This window comes from Arachis hypogaea, chromosome 19 (genome assembly GCF_003086295.3).
Source record: "Arachis hypogaea cultivar Tifrunner chromosome 19, arahy.Tifrunner.gnm2.J5K5, whole genome shotgun sequence".
NCBI lineage: Eukaryota > Viridiplantae > Streptophyta > Magnoliopsida > Fabales > Fabaceae > Arachis > Arachis hypogaea.
The window spans coordinates 100,590,247-100,613,251 of record NC_092054.1 but is presented as its reverse complement, the minus strand read 5'-3'; the positions used below and the strand labels follow the sequence as shown (position 1 = coordinate 100,613,251).

The window sequence follows — 23,005 nt, the reverse complement described above, 5'->3', positions numbered from 1 at the left end:
AAATTTTTGAAATGAATTTTTAAAATAATTTTGCAATGATTTTGGTTTTTGTTATTATTTAGTTTTAGATATTTTTTATAGATTTTGAATTTTTTCATTAAGTTTTAGATGTTTCTCATGATAATTTGAATTGAGATTCCTTCCAAAAAAATTTTAAAAAAATTTTGGACATCTCATTTTTGTTAAATTTTGGATGGTTTTTTCTATTATATTTCAAATATTTTTTATTTGAAATTTTTAAAATAATTTTAGAATTTTTAAAATAAATTTTAGAATTTTAAAATGATTTTACAATAATTTAAATATTTGTTATTATTTAGTTTTAGATATTTTTTAAAATTTTAATTTTTTATTTAATTTTAAATATTTTTTTATAATCTAAATTGATATTTTTTTTCAAAATTAAAAAAAAAACTATAATTGACTGTAGTTGAGTACACCCCATAAAATTGTAATAAATGATGTACACATGTATGTATATGTTGCTACTTTATTTGGTTTGAGTGCATAGATGTGCTTACAAAAGCTAAGATAATGCATACAGAATTCTGAGTGTTTTGTGATATCATATCATTTATGTCAAGAGGAAAAACGGGAGACTTCAACTGATAAATTAAATGAACAACAACAACATTAATAATAACAATATAATTATGTTAGAGGTACATTAAAATTAATTATTAGTATAAAATATATTAATATATAAAATATATATAACAACGAACTAAATTATATATATTATAATAATTAATTTTGATATATAAATAGTATTTTTAATAATAATAATAATAATAATAATCTACCCTTCACATTTTAATTAAATTTTTAAAGTAAGATTTATGTCTTGTTTATATAATATACATTTCACTTAATTTAGTTGTATGTCAATAGATGTGAGACTTTATTTTCTAGGCTTGATATCTCAAACTCTTTATACCATGCATATTCTAGAAAAAAATAAGTAATAAAAGTTGACACTTGTGATGATGAGATTAGAATATAATCCCCTGCTGCTTTGGAATTCAAGGTGGAGTATATATTTTATTCTTATTTTTCTAATCAATAATATTATTATCTAATCTTCATGTTGCATACAGCAAGCACATTCAACATTAATTCTCTAACTATATAAATGTAAGTGTCTTCCACTACTATTTGTTCACCTATAGATTCTCCTTGCATATTCCATCACTTTTACCACTAACATTGATAATAATAATAATAATTCAAACAAATAGTTTCCAACAAGAAACTAAGATGAGCCAACAAGATAAGGAAGTGGTGAAAGGAGTAGTGGAATGGAAGATCAAACTAGGAGATGATGATCATGATAACCACTCATTAGCGTTATCATCATTATTGTTATTACCATCAGTGATGGTGGCTTGTATTTGGGGAGCCATGGTAGGGGTGAGTATGAAGGTTTGCAAGTTTGTGAAGAAAGCATGGCAAATGGGTTTGGATGACCCTAGAAAATTCATCCATGGATTGAAAGTTGGGGTGGCACTTTCAGCAGTTTCATTTTTTTACTACATAAAGCCTTTATATGATGGAGTTGGTGGAAATTCTATGTGGGCAGTCATGACAGTTGTGGTAGTTTTTGAATACACAGCAGGTAGGTAATTAATACTTATAATATATACCAAATTTAATTTTAGTGCACTGTGATATTTAGATTATTTTTTTATTAGTTTAACGTTCAAGATAATTAATTATAATAGGAATACATAAGGAGTACATAAGATTTTTTCTGGAAAAAAATTAGTTCTTCTTATTTTGACCAACCTCAAAAAATGAAAAAAAAATCTTATGTATTCGTGATATATTTCTACTATAATTAATTATTATTAATATTAAACTAATAAAAAATAATTTAAGTAATATAGTGAGCGTAGAAGATGTTAATGTAAATAATAAGATGGAATATTATACATGTAAATAAAAATAATAAAATTGTAGTAACATTATGGATGCATGAAATTGCAGGGGCAACCATTTGTAAAGTTATAAATAGAATATGTGGGACATCACTTGCTGGGTTTCTAGCCATTGGGGTTCACTGGTTAGCAGATAGAGCTGGAGAACAAGGGGGGCCTATGATTGCTGGCGTCTCTCTCTTCCTCTGTGGTAATACCACTCTTTATCTGTGAATATGCATTATTATTTAGAATAAATATTCTTTCCAATCTTAGCTGTTTGTCTGAAAAACATCATTATTATTTAAGCGGCTTTTGTTATTAGTTTAAATGGTCCCTCACATATCAACAGATTATTATGCATGGAAGTTCTCTAATTACTTCAGCAATTGAAAATAAATTGAATCTTCCGATAAATAGGCAAAAAAAAAGAGATTTACTCTATTATTTATTAATTGGTACATAATTATTGATCGTCTTGCTAATTAATTTGTGTGCATGCAGCTTCTGCAACAACATTCTCGAGATTCATTCCGAGCATAAAGGCTCGTTTTGACTATGGGTGCTTAATATTCATATTGACATTCAGTTTGGTTGCGGTGTCGGGTTATAGAGTTGAGAAGTTGTTGGATTTGGCACAACAGAGAGTTTCAACAGTTATAATTGGGACATGCCTTTGTATAATAGTGAGCATGACCATTTGCCCCATTTGGGCTGGTCAAGAGCTTCATCTTTTGGTTATTAAGAATCTTGACAAGCTCGCCAATTCCCTACAAGGTCTTCCTTACTCCAATTTATTTAGATCTTTTACCATTACTTTTTAATGCATTCTTAGCTGAAAGAGTAAATACAATCTGCTTCCAGCATTTTACTCTCTAACACAATTTTATTTTTTAGAATAAATAATCAAAAAATTATTCACACATCAGATAGATTAATTTTTTTGTCATTTTGATTGAAGATTAATTTAAGTATTTATTCCATTCTTAAATTATTTAACAAAATAGTTAAAACTATTTTTTAGTTAGGTATATTATCGAATATTTTAAGTAAATATATTACTTAATAAATAATATATTTGTGTATTTAATTTCAGGTAATGTAGATGAGTACTTCAATAATAATCAACAGGAAGGAGCGAGTGACGAGGAGTGTAGAACGAAGCTAATTGGTTACAAGTGTGTCCTAAGTTCCAAAGCAACAGAAGAAACTATGGTATATATGTGCATCTACAGATAGAAATTCAATAATAATAATAATAATAATAATAATAATAATAATAATAATATTGTGTTTTTTATATAGGCAAATTTAGCAAGATGGGAGCCTGCACATGGGCGGTTCAACTTCCGTCACCCATGGAAGCAGTATGTTAAAGTAGGGGCCTCCATGCGCACTTGTGCTTCCTGCTTAGATGCTCTTATTGCCTGCATTAATTCACATAATCAGGTAATTAACTAAATAAAATAGCAAATTATATATATTTAATATGAGTTATGCTATTTGTATACTAAAGTCAGTTACTAAAGCCAATATAAAATACAAATTAAAATATAAATACACATTAAAAATAAATTAAACTACACATGTATTTATATACAAATATATTGATGACTAATTTTAGTAGTTGATTTTAGTGTACAAATAACATTTTTAATTTAATCAGATTAATCTTTACCAATATAAAAACATTCTAAAAATAATTTAATCACTTGTACAAAAAAATATTATTGTTCAATTACTCATATAAAATATATATTAAAATATAAAATTTACATTAAAAATAAATTAAATAATATAAATATTTTTTATATAAATATATAATAATTAATTTGATAACTAATTTGTAATGTACACATAATTTATTTTATAAAAAATATATATTAGCTAAATTTGTATTTACGGTCTCTTTCGGTTATATATATAAAAGACAATGGACAATAAATGAACCGACGTAATATCTTTTATATTTTTAACTTTTATCATGACCTTTTAGATACAGTAATTGAGGTAGAAAGCAATGAATTTTTTCGCAGGCTCCAGATCACATAAAGAACAAGATTAGCGGCATCTCAGTGAAACTGGGATCCAAATGTGCCAACGTCATAAAAGAGGTAGCAACAACAATGAGGAACATGACAAAATCATCCAAAGTTGACATGTTAATTATGGAGATGAACGATGCAGCACAAGAACTGAGGGACTTGTTGAATAATTCACATTCAAACAATCTATTGATTATCCCACAAAAACCATCAACAACAACAAACGAAGAAGATGAAGAAGTAGTGGGTTCAGTAGTTGAATTGAATATGATGATGATACCAGCAGTGATGGAAATAATTCAGGTGGTAACTGTGGCTTCATTGCTCATTGAAACTGTGTCGCGTGTGGAAGACATTGTGAAAGCCGTTGATGAACTATCAAATTTGGCTAAATTCAAAGAACCCAAGTGTGTCAAAGACAATAAGATCCACCCAACCAAGCAGCAGAATCATCATGATGATGTTCACGAAGCAGCCAATAATAATGATAATAAAACGCTCCAAATGGTCTGAAAATCGAAAACTTCAATGGTATTATATATATGTAGAAGGTCTAGCTGTGTACATTCTTTGGTACATGATAGATTGCATGTTACATATATAAAAATTCATATTATGAAAGGATACATGAACCAAATCTGTGGAGAAATTAAGAACAAGGAACTGAAGAAAGGAATACCCACACGCACAAATAATCCATCATATCAAATACTAATAATTTTATTATCCTAGAAAACACTTAAATTACGTTTGTAAAAAAATTCATATCAAATATTATATTCTAGAAGTCTTCAAAATGGATTGATTTTTCTGTCAAAAAAACTAATTTATTTTATACAATACTTTAAGATTTAATTATTCTATAATAAAATAAAAACTAATTAATTGAAGTAATTCTCAAAACTTTTAAAATAATAAAAATTTATTAAAAAATTAAGTATATTCCAACCTAAAATTTATTGAAATCGATTTCGGTATTCATACAAATTATTAATATCCTCCATTAACAAAGATGCTATAAACTCACAAAAACCGCTAAAGATAGAAATCAATGATAATATATATATATATATATATATATATATATATATATATATATATATATATTATCATTGATTTCTATCTTTAGCGGTTATATATACGGTAGAGGTCCAAGTGATTGCTCTTCAAGACCTTACTAGGCTCGGAAGGGAACTCTAAACTAGCTACTAGAGGAAGTCAAGAGAAATCCTAAACGGGAAATGAACTTACTCTACAATTACATTGTTCCCCCACTCGACGGGGAGCTACTGGCCCGTCCTCTGGGCACCTTTGGAAGGCAGGGAGTGTGACAACGTACACGCTTACCTTTACTTGAAAGCTTTCCTAACTTTATTCATGTAGCTATTAGAATAGGTAGTCCTCAGGGAGGGCTTGAACAAAAATAGAAACTATAGGATAGGTTTGAAACTAATGAGATCGAAGTTTGCACCTTTTCTTTCCATATATAACCGCTAAAGATAGAAATCAATGATAATATATATATATATATATATATATATATATATTTTTGATGTATTATAATTTTCAATGAAAAGTAAAAACTAAATTTTTATAATAGGAAAAATTATAAAAAAATTTAATCATAAAATATAAATTTTTTGAAAATCTTTGTTTTTTCACAAAATTTTATGATTCACTAAAAAAATTTTCATATTAATGAGTTAAGTCCTATTTTAGTTTCTAAAATTGTCGAGTTACACTGACTTAGTCCTTAACTTCTTAATTGCTACGATTTGGTCCTCTAGATTCAAAAAATTGCATCAATGTAGTCTTTCATGTATCTTCCGTCATTGGAACTCAGCGCTGTTAGTGACGTAGTTCAAGCCTTACCATGTTGGATATATGAAAACAACGTCGTATACGTTTTGGTGCTAAAAAAAGTACTAAACAATATCATTTGAGAGTTTGAACAATACTAAAAAGAGGCATAGGATTCGGTGGTCCAGGAACCTTTGGACCACTTAGTGGTCCAAGTAGAAAACATGTTTTTGGAGTTTTTTATCAATTACTACGTAGTCCTTGAACTAATTTTAATTACAAATTAACCCCATGTATTTTATTTAATTATAAAAATAATTTTTTATTTTATAAATTATTATTTTATCAATTATCTATTATATTTATTAACAATCAAATACAAAAATAACAACCAATTATATTGGTGCACGAAATTGTGATGTCCAGGCTCAAACAATCCCTGGTAATGGCTCCAAAGCTTGGTGCTTTGATCTTAATTCATAATTGTCACAACTTCGATACAACTAACCAGCAAGTGCACTGAGTCGTCCAAGTAATACCTTACGTGAGTAAGGGTCGAATCCCACGGAGATTGTTGGTATGAAGCAAGCTATGGTCACCTTGTAAATCTCAGTCAGGCAGATATAAAGTGATAATGGTGTTTTCGAATATAATATAATAAAATAGGGATAGAGACACTTATGTAATTCATTGGTAGGAATTTCAGATAAGCGAATGGAGATGCTTTTTGTTCCTCTGAACCTCTGCTTTCCTGCTATCTTCATTCAATCAGTCTTACTCCTTTCCATGGCTGGCTTTATGCAAGGGCATCACCGTTGTCAGTGGCTACATCCCCTCCTCTCAGTGAATAATATGCTCACGCACCCTGTCACGACACGGCTATTCATCTGTCGGTTCTCGATCATGCTGGAATAGGATTCACCCTCCTTTTGCGTCTGTCACTAACGCCCAACAATCGCGAGTTTGAAGCTCGTCACAGTCATTCAATCATTGAATCCTACTCAGAATACCACAGACAAGGTTTAGACCTTCCGGATTCTCTTGAATGCCGCCATCATTCTAGCGTACGCCACGAAGATTCTGGTTAGGAGATCTAAGAGATATTCATTCTAGCTTAATTCATGTAGAACAGAAGTGTTTGTCAGGCACGCGTTCATAGGGGAGAAGGATGATGAGCGTCACACATAATCATCACCTTCATCACGTTCTTGGGTGCGAATGGATATCTTAGAAGCGAAATAAGAAGAATTGAATAGAAAACAGTAGTACTTTGCATTAATCTTTGAGGAACAGCAGAGCTCCACACCTTAATCTATGGAGTGTAGAAACTCTACTGTTAAAAATACATAAGTGAAAGGTCCAGGCATGGCCGAGAGGCCAGCCCCTCTGATCTAAGAACCAGGCGTCCAAAGATTGTTTACACTGGTCAAAGATGCCTAATACAATAGTAAAAGGTCCTATTTATAATAAACTAGTCACTAGGGTTTACATGAGTAAGTAATTGATGCATAAATCCACTTCCGGGGCCCACTTGGTGTGTGCTTGGGCTTGGGCTTGAGTGTTACACGTGCAGAGGCCATTTGTGGAGTTGAACGCCAGTTTCTGTGCCAGTTTGGGCGTTCAACTCTGGTTTTGGATCCTTTTCTGGCGCTGGACGCCAGATTTGGGCAGAAGGCTGGCGTTGAACGCCAGTTTACGTCGTCAATTCTTGGCCAAAGTATGGACTATTATATATTGCTGGAAAGCCCTGGATGTCTACTTTCCAACGCAATTGGAAGCGCGCCATTTCGAGTTCTGTAGCTCCAGAAAATCCACTTTGAGTGCAGGGAGGTCAGAATCCAATAGCATCAGCAGTCCTTTTTCAACCTCTGAATCTGATTTCTGCTCAAGTCCCTCAATTTCAGCCAGAAAATACCTGAAATCACAGAAAAACACACAAACTCATAGTAAAGTCCAGAAATGTGAATTTAACACAAAATCTATTAAAAACATCCCTAAAAGTAACTAGATCCTACTAAAAACATACTAAAAACAATGTCAAAAAGCGTATAAATTATCCGCTCATCACAACACCAAACTTAAATTGTTGCTTGTCCCCAAGCAACTGAAAATCAAAATAGGATAAAAAGAATAGAATATATTATAAATTCCAAACTATCAATGAAACAGAGCTTCAATCATATGAGCGGGACTTATAGCTTTTTGCCTCTTGAATAGTTTTGGCATCTCACTTTATCCATTGAGGTTCAGAATGATTGGCATCTCTAGGAACTCAGAGTTCAGATAGTGTTATTGATTCTCCTAGTTCAGTATGATGATTTTTGAACACAGCTATTTTATGAGTCTTGGCCGTGGCCCTAAGCACTTTGTTTTCCAGTATTACCACCGGATACATAAATGCCACAGATACATAATTGGGTGAACCTTTTCAGATTGTGACTCAGCTTTGCTAAAGTCCCCAATTAGAGGTGTCCAGGGTTCTTAAGCACACTCTTTTTTTGCTTTGGACCTTGACTTTAACCGCTCAGTCTCAAGTTTTCACTTGACACCTACACGCCACAAGCACATGATTAGGGACAGCTTGGTTTAGCCGCTTAGACCAGGATTTTATTCCTTTAGGCCCTCCTATCCACTGATGCTCAAAGCCTTGGGATCCTTTTTATTTGCCCTTGCCTTTTGGTTTTAAGGGTTATTGGCTTTTTCTGCTTGCTTTTTCTTTTTCTTTCTATTTTTTTTTCTTTTCTTTTTTTTTTTTCGCCCTTTTTTTTTTCTGCAAGCTTTGTTCTTTGCTGCTTTTTCTTGCTTCAAGAATCATTTTTATGATTTTTTAGATTATCGAATAACATGTCTCCTAGTCATCATTCTTTCAAGAGCCAACATATTTAACATTCTTAAAAAACAACTTCAAAAGACATATGCACTGTTCAAGCATACATTTAGAAAACAAGAAGCATTGTCACCACATCAATATAATTAAACTAAGTTCAAAGATAAATTCGAAACTCATGTACTTCTTGTTCTTTTGAATTAAAACATTTTTCATTTAAGAGAGGTGATGGATTCATAGGACATTCATATCTTTAAGACAGAGTTACTAACTACTAATGATCATGTAATGAAGACACAAACATAGATAAGCACATAACATAGAAAATGAAAAACAGAGAAAGTAAGAACAAGGAATGAGTCCACCTTAGTGATGTCCTTGAGCTCTTCTATGTCTCTTCCTTGTCTTTGCTGCTCCTCCTTCATTGCTTTTAGATCTTCTCTGATTTCATGAAGGATGATGGAGTGCTCTTGATGTTCCACCCTTAGTTGCTTCCAATAATTGTGTGGAAGAAAATGTATCCCCTGAGGTATCTCAGGGATCTCTTGATTTGCAGTCAAATGTTCTACCACTGAGCTATAGACCCTTGATGGAAGCTTTTGTCTTCCCTTTCCTCTTTCTAGAGGTTTCTCTTGGCCTTAGGTGCCATCAATGGTTATGGAAAAAACAAAAAAGCTATGCTTTTACCACACCAAACTTAGAATGTTGCTCGCCCTCGAGCAAAAGAAGAAAGAATAGAAGAATAAGAAGAAGATATGGAGGAGATGGATGAGAGTGTGTATTCGGCCATATGGGTGGGATTGGGTGGGAGAGAGATGTTGAATTTTGAAGGTAGTAGGTGTATGGATGTGAGTGGTAAATGGAAAACAGAAGGGATGATCATGAATGGAAAGAGAGATGATGAGGTAGGTGGGGATCCTGTGGGGTCCACAGATCCTGGGATGATCCTGTGGGGTCCACAGATCCTGAGGTGTCAAAGCATTTACATCCCTGCACCAAATTAGGCATGTAAAATGCCTTTGCACACAACTCTGGGCGTTCAACGCCCCTTTGCTGCCATTTCTGGCGTTGAACGCCAGAACCATGCTTGTTCTGGGCGTTCAGTGCCAGGATGCTCCCATTCTGGGCGTTCAGCACCAGAACTATGCTCTGTTCTGGCGTTTGAACGCCAGACAGATGCTCCTCCAGGGTGTGATTTTTCTTCTGCTATTTTTGATTCCGTTTTCAATTTTTATATTTATTTTGTGACTCCACATGATCATGAACCTAAGAAAACATGAAAAAACAATAAAAATAAGAATTAGATAAACATTGGGTTGCCTCCCAACAAGCGCTTCTTTAATGTCAATAGCTTGACAGTGGGCTCTCATGGAGCCTCACAGATGTGCAGAGCTTTGTTGAGACTCTCCAACACCAAACTTAGAGTTTGGATATGGGAGTTCAACACCAAACTTAGAGTTTGGTTGTGGCCTCCCAACACCAAACTTAGAGTTTGACTGTGGGGGCTCTGGTTGACTCTGCTTGGAGAGAAGCTTTTCAAGCTTCCTCTCCATGGTTGCAGAGGGAGATCCTTGAGTTTTGAATACAAGGGAGTTCTCATTCCATTGAAGGACTATTTCACCTCTGTCAACATCAATCACAGCTCTTGCTGTGGCTAGAAAAGGTCTTCCTAGGATGATAGATTCATCCTCTTCCTTTCCAGTATCCAGGACTATGAAATCAGCAGGGATGTAAAGGCCCTCAACCTTTACTAATACATCTTCTACTTGTCCATAAGCCTGTTTTCTTGAGCTGTCTGCCATCTCCAGTGAGATTTTAGCAGCTTGCACCCCATAGATTCCCAGTTTCTCTATTACAGAGAGGGGCATGAGGTTTATCCCTGAACCAAGGTCACACAGAGCCTTAAAGATCATGGTGCCTATGGTACAAGGGATTATGAACTTTCCCGGATCCTGTCTCTTCTGAGGCAATGTCAGTTGATCCAGATCACTTAGTTCATTGATGAACAAGGGAGGTTCAACTTCCCAAGCATCAATGCCAAATAATTTGGCATTCAGCTTCATGATTGCACCAAGAAACTTGGCAGTTTGCTCTTCAGTGACATCCTCATTCTCTTCAGAAGAGGAATACTCATCAGAGCTCATGAAGGGCATAAGGAGGTTCAATGGGATCTCTATAGTCTCTAGATGAGCCCCAGAGTCCTTTGATTCCCCAGAGGGAAGCTCCTTATTGATCACTGGACGTCCCAGGAGGTCTTCCTCCTTGGGATTCACGTCCTCTCCTTTCCTCAGAGGTTCGGCCATGGCACTTATGTCAATGGCCTTGCACTCTCCTTTTGGGTTCTCTTCTGTATTGCTTGGGAGAGTACTAGGAGGGATTTCAGTGATCCTTTTACTCAGCTGGCCCACTTGTGCTTCCAAATTTCTAATGGAAGACCTTGTTTCATTCATGAAACTTACAGTGGCCTTAGATAGATCAGAGACTAGATTTGCTAAATTAGAAGCATTTTGTTCAGAGTTCTCTGTCTATTGCTGAGTTGATGATGAAAAAGGTTTGCTATTGCTAAACCTGTTTCTTCCACCATTGTTAAAGCCTTGTTGAGGCTTCTGATCCTTCCATGAGAAATTTGGATGATTTCTCCATGTTGAGTTATAGGTGTTTCCATAAGGTTCACCTAAGTAATTTACCTCTGCTATTGCAGGGTTCTCAGGATCATAGGCTTCTTCTTCAGAAGATGCCTCTTGAGTACTGTTGGATGCAGCTTGCATTCCATGCAGACTCTGAGAAATCATATTGACTTGCTGAGTCAATATTTTGTTCTGAGCCAATATGGCATTCAGAGTATCAACCTCAAGAACTCCCTTCTTCATAGGCGTCCCATTACTCACAGGATTCCTTTCAGAAGTGTACATGAACTGGTTATTAGCAACCATGTCAATGAGTTCTTGAGCTTCTGCAGGCGTTTTCTTTAGGTGAATGGATCCACCTGCAGAAGTGTCCAGTGACATCTTTGATAGCTCAGATAAACCATCATAGAATATATCCAGGATGGTCCATTCTGAAAGCATGTCAGAAGGACACTTTTTGGTCAACTGTTTGTATCTTTCCCAAGCTTCATAGAGAGATTCACCTTCTTTCTGTCTGAAGGTTTGAACATCAGCTCTAAGCTTGCTCAGCTTTTGAGGAGGAAAGTACTTGGCTAAGAAAGCCGTGACCAGCTTATCCCAAGAGTTCAGGCTGTCTTTAGGTTGAGAATCCAACCATAATCTAGCTCTGTCTCTTACAGCAAAAGGGAAAAGCATGAGCCTGTAGACTTCAGGATCTATTCCATTAGTCTTAACAGTATCACATATCTGCAAGAATTCAGTTAAGAACTGAAAAGGATCTTCAGATGGAAGTCCATGAAACTTGCAGTTCTGCTGCATCAGAGAAACTAACTGAGGTTTCAGCTCAAAGTTGTTTGCTCCAATGGCAGGAATGGAGATGCTTCTTCCATGTAAATTGGAATTAGGTGCAGTAAAGTCACCAAGCATCCTCCTTTCATTATTATTATTTTCGCCTGCCATCTCCTCTGCCTGTTCGAAAATTTCTGAAAGGTTTTCTCTGGATTGTTGTATTTTAGCTTCTCTTTAATTTTCTCTTCAGAGTCCTTTCAGGTTCTGGATCTGCTTCCACAAGAATGTTCTTATCCTTGCTCCTGCTCATAATACAAGGAAGAATGGACAGAAAAATGATAATAATAATAATAGAGATCCTTTATACCACAGTATAGGGATCCCTTTGTAAGTAGAAGAAGAGGGGGAGATAAAGGATGTGATGTAAAGGAAGAAACACAACTGTGAGGATTGGAATGTGAGATGAGATGTTAGGATATGAATGAATAAATAGAATGAGATGGGGGAGGAATAATTTTCGAAAATTATTTTGAAAAGGAGTTAGTGATTTTTGAAAATTGGTTTTTGAAAATTTGTTAGTATTTTTCGAAATTTTTTTTTTTGAAATCGAAAATAAAAATAAAAATAATTAGTTAATTAAAAAGAAATTTTTGAAAAAGAGGAGAGATATTTTCGAAAATTAGAGAGAGAGAGAGTTAGTTAGGTGATTTTGAAAAAGTTAAGAAACAAACAAAAAGTTAGTTAGTTGGTTGAAACAAATTTTGAAAAGATAGGAAGTTAGGAAGTTAGAAAAGATATTTTGAAAAGATATTTTTGAAAAAGATAAGATATTTTCGAAAATGAGAGAGAGAGAGTTAGTTAGGAGGTTTTGAAAAAGTTAAGAGACAAACAAAAAGTTAGTTAGTTAGTTGAAACAAATTTTGAAAAGATAGGAAGTTAGGAAGTTAGAAAAGATATTTTGAAAAGATATTTTTGAAAAAGATAAGATAAGAAGATATTTTTGAAAAGATATGATTGAAATTAGTTTTGAAAAAGATTTGATTTTTAAAATCACAATTAATGACTTGATTCATAAGAAATCACAAGATATGATTCTAGAACTTAAAGTTTGAATCTTTCTTAACAAGCAAGTAACAAACTTCAAATTTTTGAATCAAAACATTAATTGATTAGTTATTTTCGAAAATTTGGTCTAAAAATAAGAAAAAGATTTTTGAAAAATATTTTTGAAATTTTCGAAAATAACTAAGAATTTTGAAAAAGATTTGATTTTTGAAAAAGATTTTGAAAAAGATAAGATTTTCAAATTGAAAATTTGATTTGACTCATAAGAAACAACTTGATTTTTAAAAATTTTTGAAAAAGTCAATCCAAATTTTCGAATTTGATGAGAGAAAAAGGGAAAGATAATTTTTTGATTTTTGAAATTTTTTTTTTTTTGAAAACATGAAAATTATGCAATGCATGAAATTTTTAGATCAAAACAATGAATGCATGCAAGAATGCTATGAATGTCAAGATGAACACCAAGAACACTATGAATGCCAAGATGAACATCATAGACACAATTTTGAAAAATTTTTAATGCAAATAAAACATGCAAGACACCAAACTTAGAATTCTTTAATGCTTACGCACTAAGAATTCAAGAATGCATATGATAAACATGAAAAGACACAAAACAAAAAATCATCAAGATCAAACAAGAAGACTTACCAAGAACAACTTGAAGATCATGAAGAACACTATGAATGCATGATATTTTCGAAAAAAAATGCAAGGTGCATATGCAAGTGACACCAAACTTATAATGTGACTCAAGACTCAAACAAGAAACACAAAATATTTTTGATTTTTATGATTTTCTAATTTTTTTGGATTTTTATGTTATATTTTTCGAAAATTATATGAAAAAAAGAAAAAAAATAAGGATTCCAAAATTTTTAATATGAATTCCAGGAATCTTGCCATGTTAGTCTAAAGTCTCAGTCCAAATGAATTTAGACATGGCTTTACAGCCAGCCAGGATGCAACATATAATTACATGGGCTGGAGTGATTAGTTGAATACCAATCCCAAAGTAGTTTGGGTATGGCTTCACAGCCAGATATGATTCAACATATTTCATGAAACACTAGAATTCATTCTTAAAAATTTTGAAGCCATAGAATAATTTATTTTTTTTTTGAAAACATTTTTATTTTTTTTCGAAAAAAGATGAGAAAATTTTAGAAATATTTTTGAAAAGTTTTTGAAAATAAAATAAAAAAGAAAATTACCTAATCTGAGCAACAAGATGAACCGTTAGTTGTCCAAACACGAACAATCCCCGGCAACGGCGCCAAAAACTTGGTGCACGAAATTGTGATGTCCAGGCTCAAACAATCCCTGGTAATGGCTCCAAAGCTTGGTGCTTTGATCTTAATTCATAATTGTCACAACTTCGATACAACTAACCAGCAAGTGCACTGGGTCGTCCAAGTAATACCTTACGTGAGTAAGGGTCGAATCCCACGGAGATTGTTGGTATGAAGCAAGCTATGGTCACCTTGTAAATCTCAGTCAGGCAGATATAAAGTGATAATGGTGTTTTCGAATATAATATAATAAAATAGGGATAGAGACACTTATGTAATTCATTGGTAGGAATTTCAGATAAGCGAATGGAGATGCTTTTTGTTCCTCTGAACCTCTGCTTTCCTGCTATCTTCATTCAATCAGTCTTACTCCTTTCCATGACTGGCTTTATGCAAGGGCATCACCGTTGTCAGTGGCTACATCCCCTCCTCTCAGTGAATAATATGCTCACGCACCCTGTCACGACACGGCTATTCATCTGTCGGTTCTCGATCATGCTGGAATATGATTCACCCTCCTTTTGCGTCTGTCACTAACGCCCAACAATCGCGAGTTTGAAGCTCGTCACAGTCATTCAATCATTGAATCCTACTCAGAATACCACAGACAAGGTTTAGACCTTCCGGATTCTCTTGAATGCCGCCATCATTCTAGCGTACGCCACGAAGATTCTGGTTAGGAGATCTAAGAGATATTCATTCTAGCTTAATTCATGTAGAACAGAAGTGTTTGTCAGGCACGCGTTCATAGGGGAGAAGGATGATGAGCGTCACACATAATCATCACCTTTATCACGTTCTTGGGTGCGAATGGATATCTTAGAAGCGAAATAAGAAGAATTGAATAGAAAACAGTAGTACTTTGCATTAATCTTTGAGGAACAGCAGAGCTCCACACCTTAATCTATGGAGTGTAGAAACTCTACTGTTAAAAATACATAAGTGAAAGGTCCAGGCATGGCCGAGAGGCCAGCCCCTCTGATCTAAGAACCAGGCATCCAAAGATTGTTTACACTGGTCAAAGATGCCTAATACAATAGTAAAAGGTCCTATTTATAATAAACTAGTCACTAGGGTTTACATGAGTAAGTAATTGATGCATAAATCCACTTCCGGGGCCCACTTGGTGTGTGCTTGGGCTTGGGCTTGAGTGTTACACGTGCAGAGGCCATTTGTGGAGTTGAACGCCAGTTTCTGTGCCAGTTTGGGCGTTCAACTCTGGTTTTGGATCCTTTTCTGGCGCTGGACGCCAGATTTGGGCAGAAGGCTGGCGTTGAACGCCAGTTTACGTCGTCAATTCTTGGCCAAAGTATGGACTATTATATATTGCTGGAAAGCACTGAATGTCTACTTTCCAACGCAATTGGAAGCGCGCCATTTCGAGTTCTGTAGCTCCAGAAAATCCACTTTGAGTGCAGGGAGGTCAGAATCCAATAGCATCAGCAGTCCTTTTTCAACCTCTGAATCTGATTTCTGCTCAAGTCCCTCAATTTCAGCCAGAAAATACCTGAAATCACAGAAAAATACACAAACTCATAGTAAAGTCCAGAAATGTGAATTTAACACAAAATCTATTAAAAACATCCCTAAAAGTAACTAGATCCTACTAAAAACATACTAAAAACAATGTCAAAAAGCGTATAAATTATCCGCTCATCATATATCCTCCATTCATTCTAATAATTCCAATTGATTAAAAAATTAACTTTGATCTCGTTACGTTCGTCCATGGCTTCCAAATCGTGTTTCCTTGAAATTCAATCGATTGGTTTACACTATATCACAAAACAATCGATTGAAAGTTGTAAGGTAGAATGGTAAAAAGCTTAAACCAATCGATTGTTTATACTTTCCAATCGAATGAATGCCTCAAAATAATTGATTGTTGTTGTTACTCAATCGATTGAATTCACGAAAACAACATGGATTTGCCAAATACAATCGATTGAAAAGTGATGACATTGAAGTTTTAGCCAAATTCAATCGATTGGTAATGTAATCCAATCGATTGGAAGGTGATGAAGTTGAATGTTTTGCCAATTTGAATCGATTGGTAATGGTACCCATCTACTCAATCAATTGTTTTTTATTATACCAATAAGCTATTGAACCAACTTGGTTACCAAAATAATTTCGTCATGTAGTATCATGGATTTAATTAATACTAGTAGAAATACATTTCCTTCGTCCAAACTAGACCAAACTACAGGATCAATGATTTAAGTTAAGTGATAAAAATTGTTCTTATGTTAATACATTGATATTGGTGCAAGAAGATAACAAGATCCTGATCATGGTAATTGAAAAAAAAAAATTGGATTAATGAGGATTTGTACAACCTATTGTGATTTATGGAAGTAGAATAGAATAAATTGTGCAAAATCCTACAGAATTCTGAAAAATGAGAACATTACCAATTGATTGAGTAGATGGATATTCCATTACCAATCGATTGAAATTGGCAAAACATTCAACTTCATCACCTTCCAATTGATTGGATTACATTACCAATCGATTGAATTTGGCTAAAACTTTAATGTCATCACTTTCCAATCGATTGTATTTGGCAAATCCATGTTATTTTCGTGAATTCAATCAATTGAGTAACAACAACAATCGATTGTTTTGAAGCATTCATTCGATTGAAAAGTATAAACAATCGATTGGTTTAAGCTTTTTACCATTCTACCTTACAACTTTCAATCGATTGTTTTGTGATATAGTGTAAACCAATCGATTGAGTTATCATTCAATCGATTATTTTGAAAAACCAATCGATTGAATTTCAAGGAAACACGATTTGGAAGCCATGGACGAACGTAACGAGATCAAAGTTAATTTTTTAATCAATTGGAATTATTAGGATGAATGGAGGATATAATTGGTTATTATTTTTGTATTTGATTGCTAATAAATATAATAGATAATTGATAAAATAATAATTTATAAAATAAAAAACTATTTTTATAATTAAATAAAATATATGGGGTTGATTTGTAATTAAAATTAGTTCAAGGACTACGTAGCAATTGATAAAAAAACTCCAAAAACATGTTTTCTACTTGGACCACTAAGTGGTCCAAAGGTTCCTGGACCACCGAATCTTGAGCCCTAAAAAGAGGGGTGTAATGTTTTAGTATTGTTTAAACCTTCAAACAACATCGTTTAGTACCTTCTTTAGCACCAAAATACGTACGACATCGTTTTAATATATCCAATGTGGCAAATTTTAAACTACGTCACTAATGGCCGTTGAACTCCAATCACAAAAGATATACCAAGAACTACATTGTTACACTTTTTTTAAGTATAAAAAATCGAATCATAGCAATTAAAAAATTAATAACCAAATCAGTATAACTTGTTAATCTCAAGAACTAAAATAGGATTTAACTCCATATATATAAAAATTAATAACCAAATCAGTATAACTTGTTAATCTTAGGTATATATGCGCGCGCCGTGCATGGATCATGCGTGTATGTGTGAACTTTTTAGTTTTTACATAATTCTATTCTTGATGAAAGAAATTCTTATAACAATATATATATACACACACGTGTGTGTATTTGGTGTGTTATAATTTTTAATGAAAAGTAAAAACTACTTTTTTATAATAGAAAAAATTATAATAAAAAAATTAATCATACATATATACATTGAGTGAAAATCTTCATTTTTCATGCAATTTTATTTTTCACTAAAAAATTTTCATATTAATATGCATATATCTTTATCTTTATATATATAAAAGAATAATATCAAAATAATGAGCCGAAATTGATACTTTCGGATATTAGCAAGAAACGGCCACGCTTTTAAGACGTCACCATAACAAAACTATGTTGCCACGCTTTAAAAGCGCGCCTGTTTCTCTCTAAAAGCGTGGCAAAAAAAGCTTGACCAAATCTCGAATCAATTGCTACTCTCATAAAAGCGTGGCCGTAGACTTTTTTCGCCACGTGTTTTAAGCGTAGCAAGAAAAAAAGTGGCAAAATCTCTAATTTATCGTCACCCTCATAAAAGTGTGGCTATTGACCTTTTTGGCCACGCTTTTAAAGTGTGGCAAGAAAAAAGTGTGGCTATAGGCCTTTTTTCTTGTAGTGTATGGTGAGTGAATATCATTCCCACGAAGATTAATAGATTGAATTAAGTAATATCTAATTGAATCTCTAATTAGATCAGTTAAATCTTAGCAAAAGGATTGTGAATCTTGAAATAGAGCAAGAACAGAGAAGAAAGAATTATTGTGACTGAGAGGAAGTTTAGAGATTTAGAAAAGTAATAAGGGATTTGAGAATGTTAAAAGTTTTGGAGATGTTTAATTCTTAAGAAGAGCAATGCTTGTATCCTATTTTTTCTACTTTGACTCATGCAAAAATCTTTTTACAACAAATCATTTATAATCAAATTCCACTCCCTTAGTAATTCACTATTGGAGAGATGGTTTTGTTATTTTGACGTTTTAAAAGCATGCCCAAAAAGTTAAAAAAAAAAACTTTTCAAGAAAGATATGATGAGTTACCCCTTTTAAACTTTATCTTTCTCCTTCAAAAAATCCTAAACTCTTCAAAGAACCCTAGCACTCACCCCACACTCTTGGAATTCTATCATGCCTCACCTAAACCTTAAATTCCGTGATTAACCCCTAACCCTAGACTTCACTTCCCACAATCCATCATCTTCTTCCTTTTCTTTTCAACCCTGAAAATGTGATGTAATGTGTGAATTATGAAGTTCAAATGTGACATGCATTTGTGGAGAATTGCTTCTGCAGAATTGGTACAATTACATGTCATTGTGAAGGTTTGAATTTTAAAATCTTGAGATTTATGGTGAATTTGGTGAGTGCTAATTATAGATTATGTAATTATTGTACATATTACTTGCAGCATTTTATTTTATTATGGACCTTTCACTTACATATTATACTTTCCTAAATTTTTATTGTAGTCATTTTTCAGAAGTCTAATTTCAGTAGTTTTTTCCTTCCTATAGATTGTTGAGTTATATATACATATACTTCATTTATGGTAGACAAGTGCATTTTTAAACGCAAAAGGATGTATTTGCCTATTGGTAATTGGAGGTGGTGCAAGTGTTATATATAATGATACTGTAATTTGTAATTTTTGTGCATTTATCTAAATTCTGGCTATAATATTTGAATATGGAGCACTTTATTGTTAACAGGTTTACACTTAATAGTGATGCAGGGGATTAATATACTCTTTATTTACTAGGTTGCTGGTATTGCAAAATCTCCGATAAAGAGAATGCTAATTATGTAATTATAATATTTTTATGAAATTATTAGTCACAAAATAATAGTAATATTTGTACATTAGAGATATGTTTTTTAGTCTCTTCGTTTTGTTAAATGCTATCTTATTCCAAATCAGGGAGAAAGTTCTTGGTCATGGCAATTTAAGCAATGCTTTTGATCCCGTATCAAGCCTTTTATTTGAGTTTGAAAATTGATATAATAGCAAGATGAATTTTATAAAAATATGAGTTTATAATTGTAATTTTATATTATAGGAAAAAAAGTTTAGAAGTAGCTAATTCAGAGAAGAATAAGATAAACTAATGCACTTTTAAAAAAAAATTATTTTTTTAATCTTCCATAAACAAAGAATTTTGATAACACAATGCACTTTTTTCTTTTAACATCTCAAATGAAAATATTTTATATGGATTCCATATAAGTATTTTGAGTTACTGTTGCACAGCAAATCCTAATGAACAAATAATATTAATTTTGGTGACACAATGTTCTCCTACTGTTTTCAATTCAAGTGTAAATATTCTTTATAGATTAAGATATACTTATCCAAATTGAGTTAATTATGAGATTCTTTGAATTCGTTTATTTCACAAATTAATATCCTTTCAATATTTTTAAAGTTTAGAGGTTAGCTTTTAGAAATTTAGGGTTTTTAGAATTTAGAATAGTTAAGACAATGAATAGAAGAACGTATTAGCTTTTAATATACATGAATACACCATAGATGAAGAAGAGTTTAATAAGTTATAGTGTATTAAGGTATTTTCTTAAAATAGTACTTTTTTATTTAAATTTGATATTTGATTGTTTTCTATATTCTATCTTCTCATTTACTGTGGAAAGAATTTTGTTTAATGAAATAAAAATATATTCATTAAATATATACTAAATATTAAATTGGAATAATTTTACAAATAACACAATTCTTCTCTTGAATTTTAATATGATAATCTAACATCCTTTTTTCTTGAATGAATGCTTAATATTTAAATTGCATTCAAATAGTATATTTAAATAAACTATATCAACAACATTTTCATAAAAATTTCAATAGGTATAAGACAAAATTTTTTATATTATTACACTGATATAAATAATTTTTTAATATTAAAAAAATTTATACTTGATTATCTATTTTTTAAATTATAATTAATTCTTAATTATTATTTGCTATTAAATAATTAATATATAACTAATACAAGTTTAAAAAATATATATATAAAAACATGAAATCAAAATTTAAGCCATACGCATATAAAGAGGCAAACAAATATCAACATATAGATATACCAGTTCATGGAGTATGATATGTAAAGAATTTTATTTTAAAAAATGAACCTAACCTTTATTACATGGCCAAAATAAAATCTTATATCAAGAACAACAATAACTCGCAATGAAGTTATTATAGACATTTTTCATACAATTACATCTATATTAGTTTATTATCTAATATTTTCAATATTTTTTATTTTAAATTAATCTTAACACCATAATTTCAAAGTCCTTAAATAAATAAATACAATTCTTCAATTTAAATAACATATATTTTTTTTAATTTTAATATTGTGTTTCAAATTTTTTTTCTTAAATGAATGCTGAAGATTCAAATTACACTCAAATAGTATATTTAAATAAACTAGATCAACAAAATTTTCATAAAGATTTCAATAGGTATAAGACAAAAAATTGTATTATTGAGTTGACATAATAAATTAACTATTTGTTTTATATTATATAGTAAAAATTTATACTTGATTATACATTCTTTTCTAAATTACAATCAATCTTTAATTATTATTTGAATCTACTATTAAAATACCTAACATAATGAATAAAAAATTTAATTAAAAACTTATATAAAATAAAACATGTATAATAAAATTTTAAGCCATAAAATTTTTCATAGCACCACCTACACACACATCCCTTAGTGTGTTGTGTGCGCGCGCATGTGTACATGCGTCATGCTGTGTGTTTTCTTTTGCTTTTTACATAATTCTTCACCGAAGAAATTTCTATAACAATATGTGTATATGTGTGTGTCTTATGTATGTATGTGTACATATATGTGTGCATCATTGTCATTATAATATTTTTCATTGAATGTATCATACTGGCCTTACACTATCGCATTAGAATGAGTTGAACCCATGATCTGAAAACAGGATCAAACTACTAGGTTAACCAGAAACGACCCACTAGATTAATCCAGTTTGGGTAAAATATCAGTTGGCAACAAACTGGTCAAAGAACAAATTACCTAGTAGAATCGATCCGATTTTTTGGCGGTTAATCAGCTGAAAATAATACATTACAAAAAAACAATTATTTTTCCAAAAAATTATACACTACAAGAAAAACGTCAAGTACAATTAGATTTATAGTCGGATTTAGTGTTGACTTGTACCGGCAGATTTAGCATCGGATTTTCTGACGGAAAAGTGAAAAAATTCATCGCAAAAAAAGATTACTGTTGGAATAGTTTTTTCATCGCTAAAGCCGATGGTAATTATTGGCGCAAAAACATAACTCACCCGCGCCAATTTTACCATCATATTTTTTGTCGGTATATTCCGCTGGTGTCACGGTTTAGTAAAATGCGTCGTTTTGGTTATTTACCGGAAGATTAATCCGCCGGTAAATTCAACAGTAAAATTGGGGTAAAATTCAAACGCAAAATCTTTCTCCTTCACTTCTGAGAACACTATCTCTCTCTTCTCTCTCTCTTTTCGTCTTCACTCTCCCTCGCCGTCAAAGCTGTCACCGTCGTGACTGCCTGGAGCACCCATTATCGTAGCCACTGCATCTCGTCGTCAATTTTGTTGTTTCTCTCCCGCTGCATCCTCCGCCGCGATTGGTGTTTACGTCGCCGTCACTGCCGCTTCTGTCACCACCGCGTTAAAGAGACCTTGTAACCACTATCATCAGATTTATTGTTAGTATGGTTATTTTATTTTTTCAGATTGTTTTGTGAGTTTAGCATTTTGTTAGGGTTTTTGTTAAATTAGTGATTAAATTTGTTTAATGAAGTATGTGATTAGGAGTTGTTGTGTTAATTTAATATAAGTAAAAATTAAATATTGTTAGGGTAGGTTAAGTACGGTAAGATTAAGAGTGCTTGAGTTGTTAAAAGATTTTAGTTGAGTTTAGTGAATGTTCTTTCAATTGCATTAAACTTATGTTACTTATTTTTGTGATGCCTTTGTTAGTTTGGTAAAATTAGAATTAGGTTTTAATTCATTGGAATAATGAGTTTTACTTATTCTTTCATATTAGTTTTTGAATTAGTTTCAACTTATGAATTAAATAATTTGTCCTTTTTATTAGGACGGTGCTATTTTCTCTGATATCTGTTGGAGTTTGCTTATTTTGTTG

At 32.3% G+C, this 23,005-nt stretch overlaps 1 protein-coding gene and 1 non-coding gene across 3 annotated transcripts; both read left to right on the top strand.

The window, feature by feature from the left end:
* Positions 1-1,146: 1,146 nt before the first annotated feature.
* Positions 1,147-4,610, top strand: LOC112775094 (aluminum-activated malate transporter 10). 2 transcript variants are annotated; one of them, XM_072228002.1, is made up of 6 exons: positions 1,147-1,615; positions 1,987-2,124; positions 2,421-2,693; positions 3,013-3,131; positions 3,222-3,365; positions 3,953-4,610. In XM_072228002.1, exons 1-6 carry the CDS (start codon positions 1,258-1,260, stop codon positions 4,472-4,474), a joined length of 1,554 nt encoding a protein of 517 aa, XP_072084103.1. In that variant the 5' UTR covers positions 1,147-1,257; the 3' UTR covers positions 4,475-4,610. The 2 variants fall into 2 exon arrangements, with proteins under 2 accessions (XP_072084103.1, XP_025674347.1); XM_025818562.3 differs by having other exon boundaries at positions 1,148-1,615; positions 1,987-2,127.
* Positions 4,611-11,650: 7,040 nt separating this feature from the next.
* On the top strand, positions 11,651-11,758 carry LOC112781651 (small nucleolar RNA R71). Its single transcript, XR_003192415.1, has one exon. It is a non-coding gene; the product is annotated as a small nucleolar RNA R71 (small nucleolar RNA).
* The last annotated feature ends 11,247 nt before the right edge of the window (positions 11,759-23,005 follow it).

Excerpts from the sequence above, each read along its gene's own strand:
- LOC112775094 (XM_025818562.3), top strand. The coding sequence starts at position 1,258 with ATGAGCCAACAAGATAAGGAAGTGGTGAAAGGAGTAGTGGAATGGAAG. Across the intron at positions 2,128-2,420 it reads CGTCTCTCTCTTCCTCTGTG|CTTCTGCAACAACATTCTCG; the intron begins GTAATACCACTC and ends GTGTGCATGCAG. Across the intron at positions 3,132-3,221 it reads AAGCAACAGAAGAAACTATG|GCAAATTTAGCAAGATGGGA; the intron begins GTATATATGTGC and ends TTTTTTATATAG.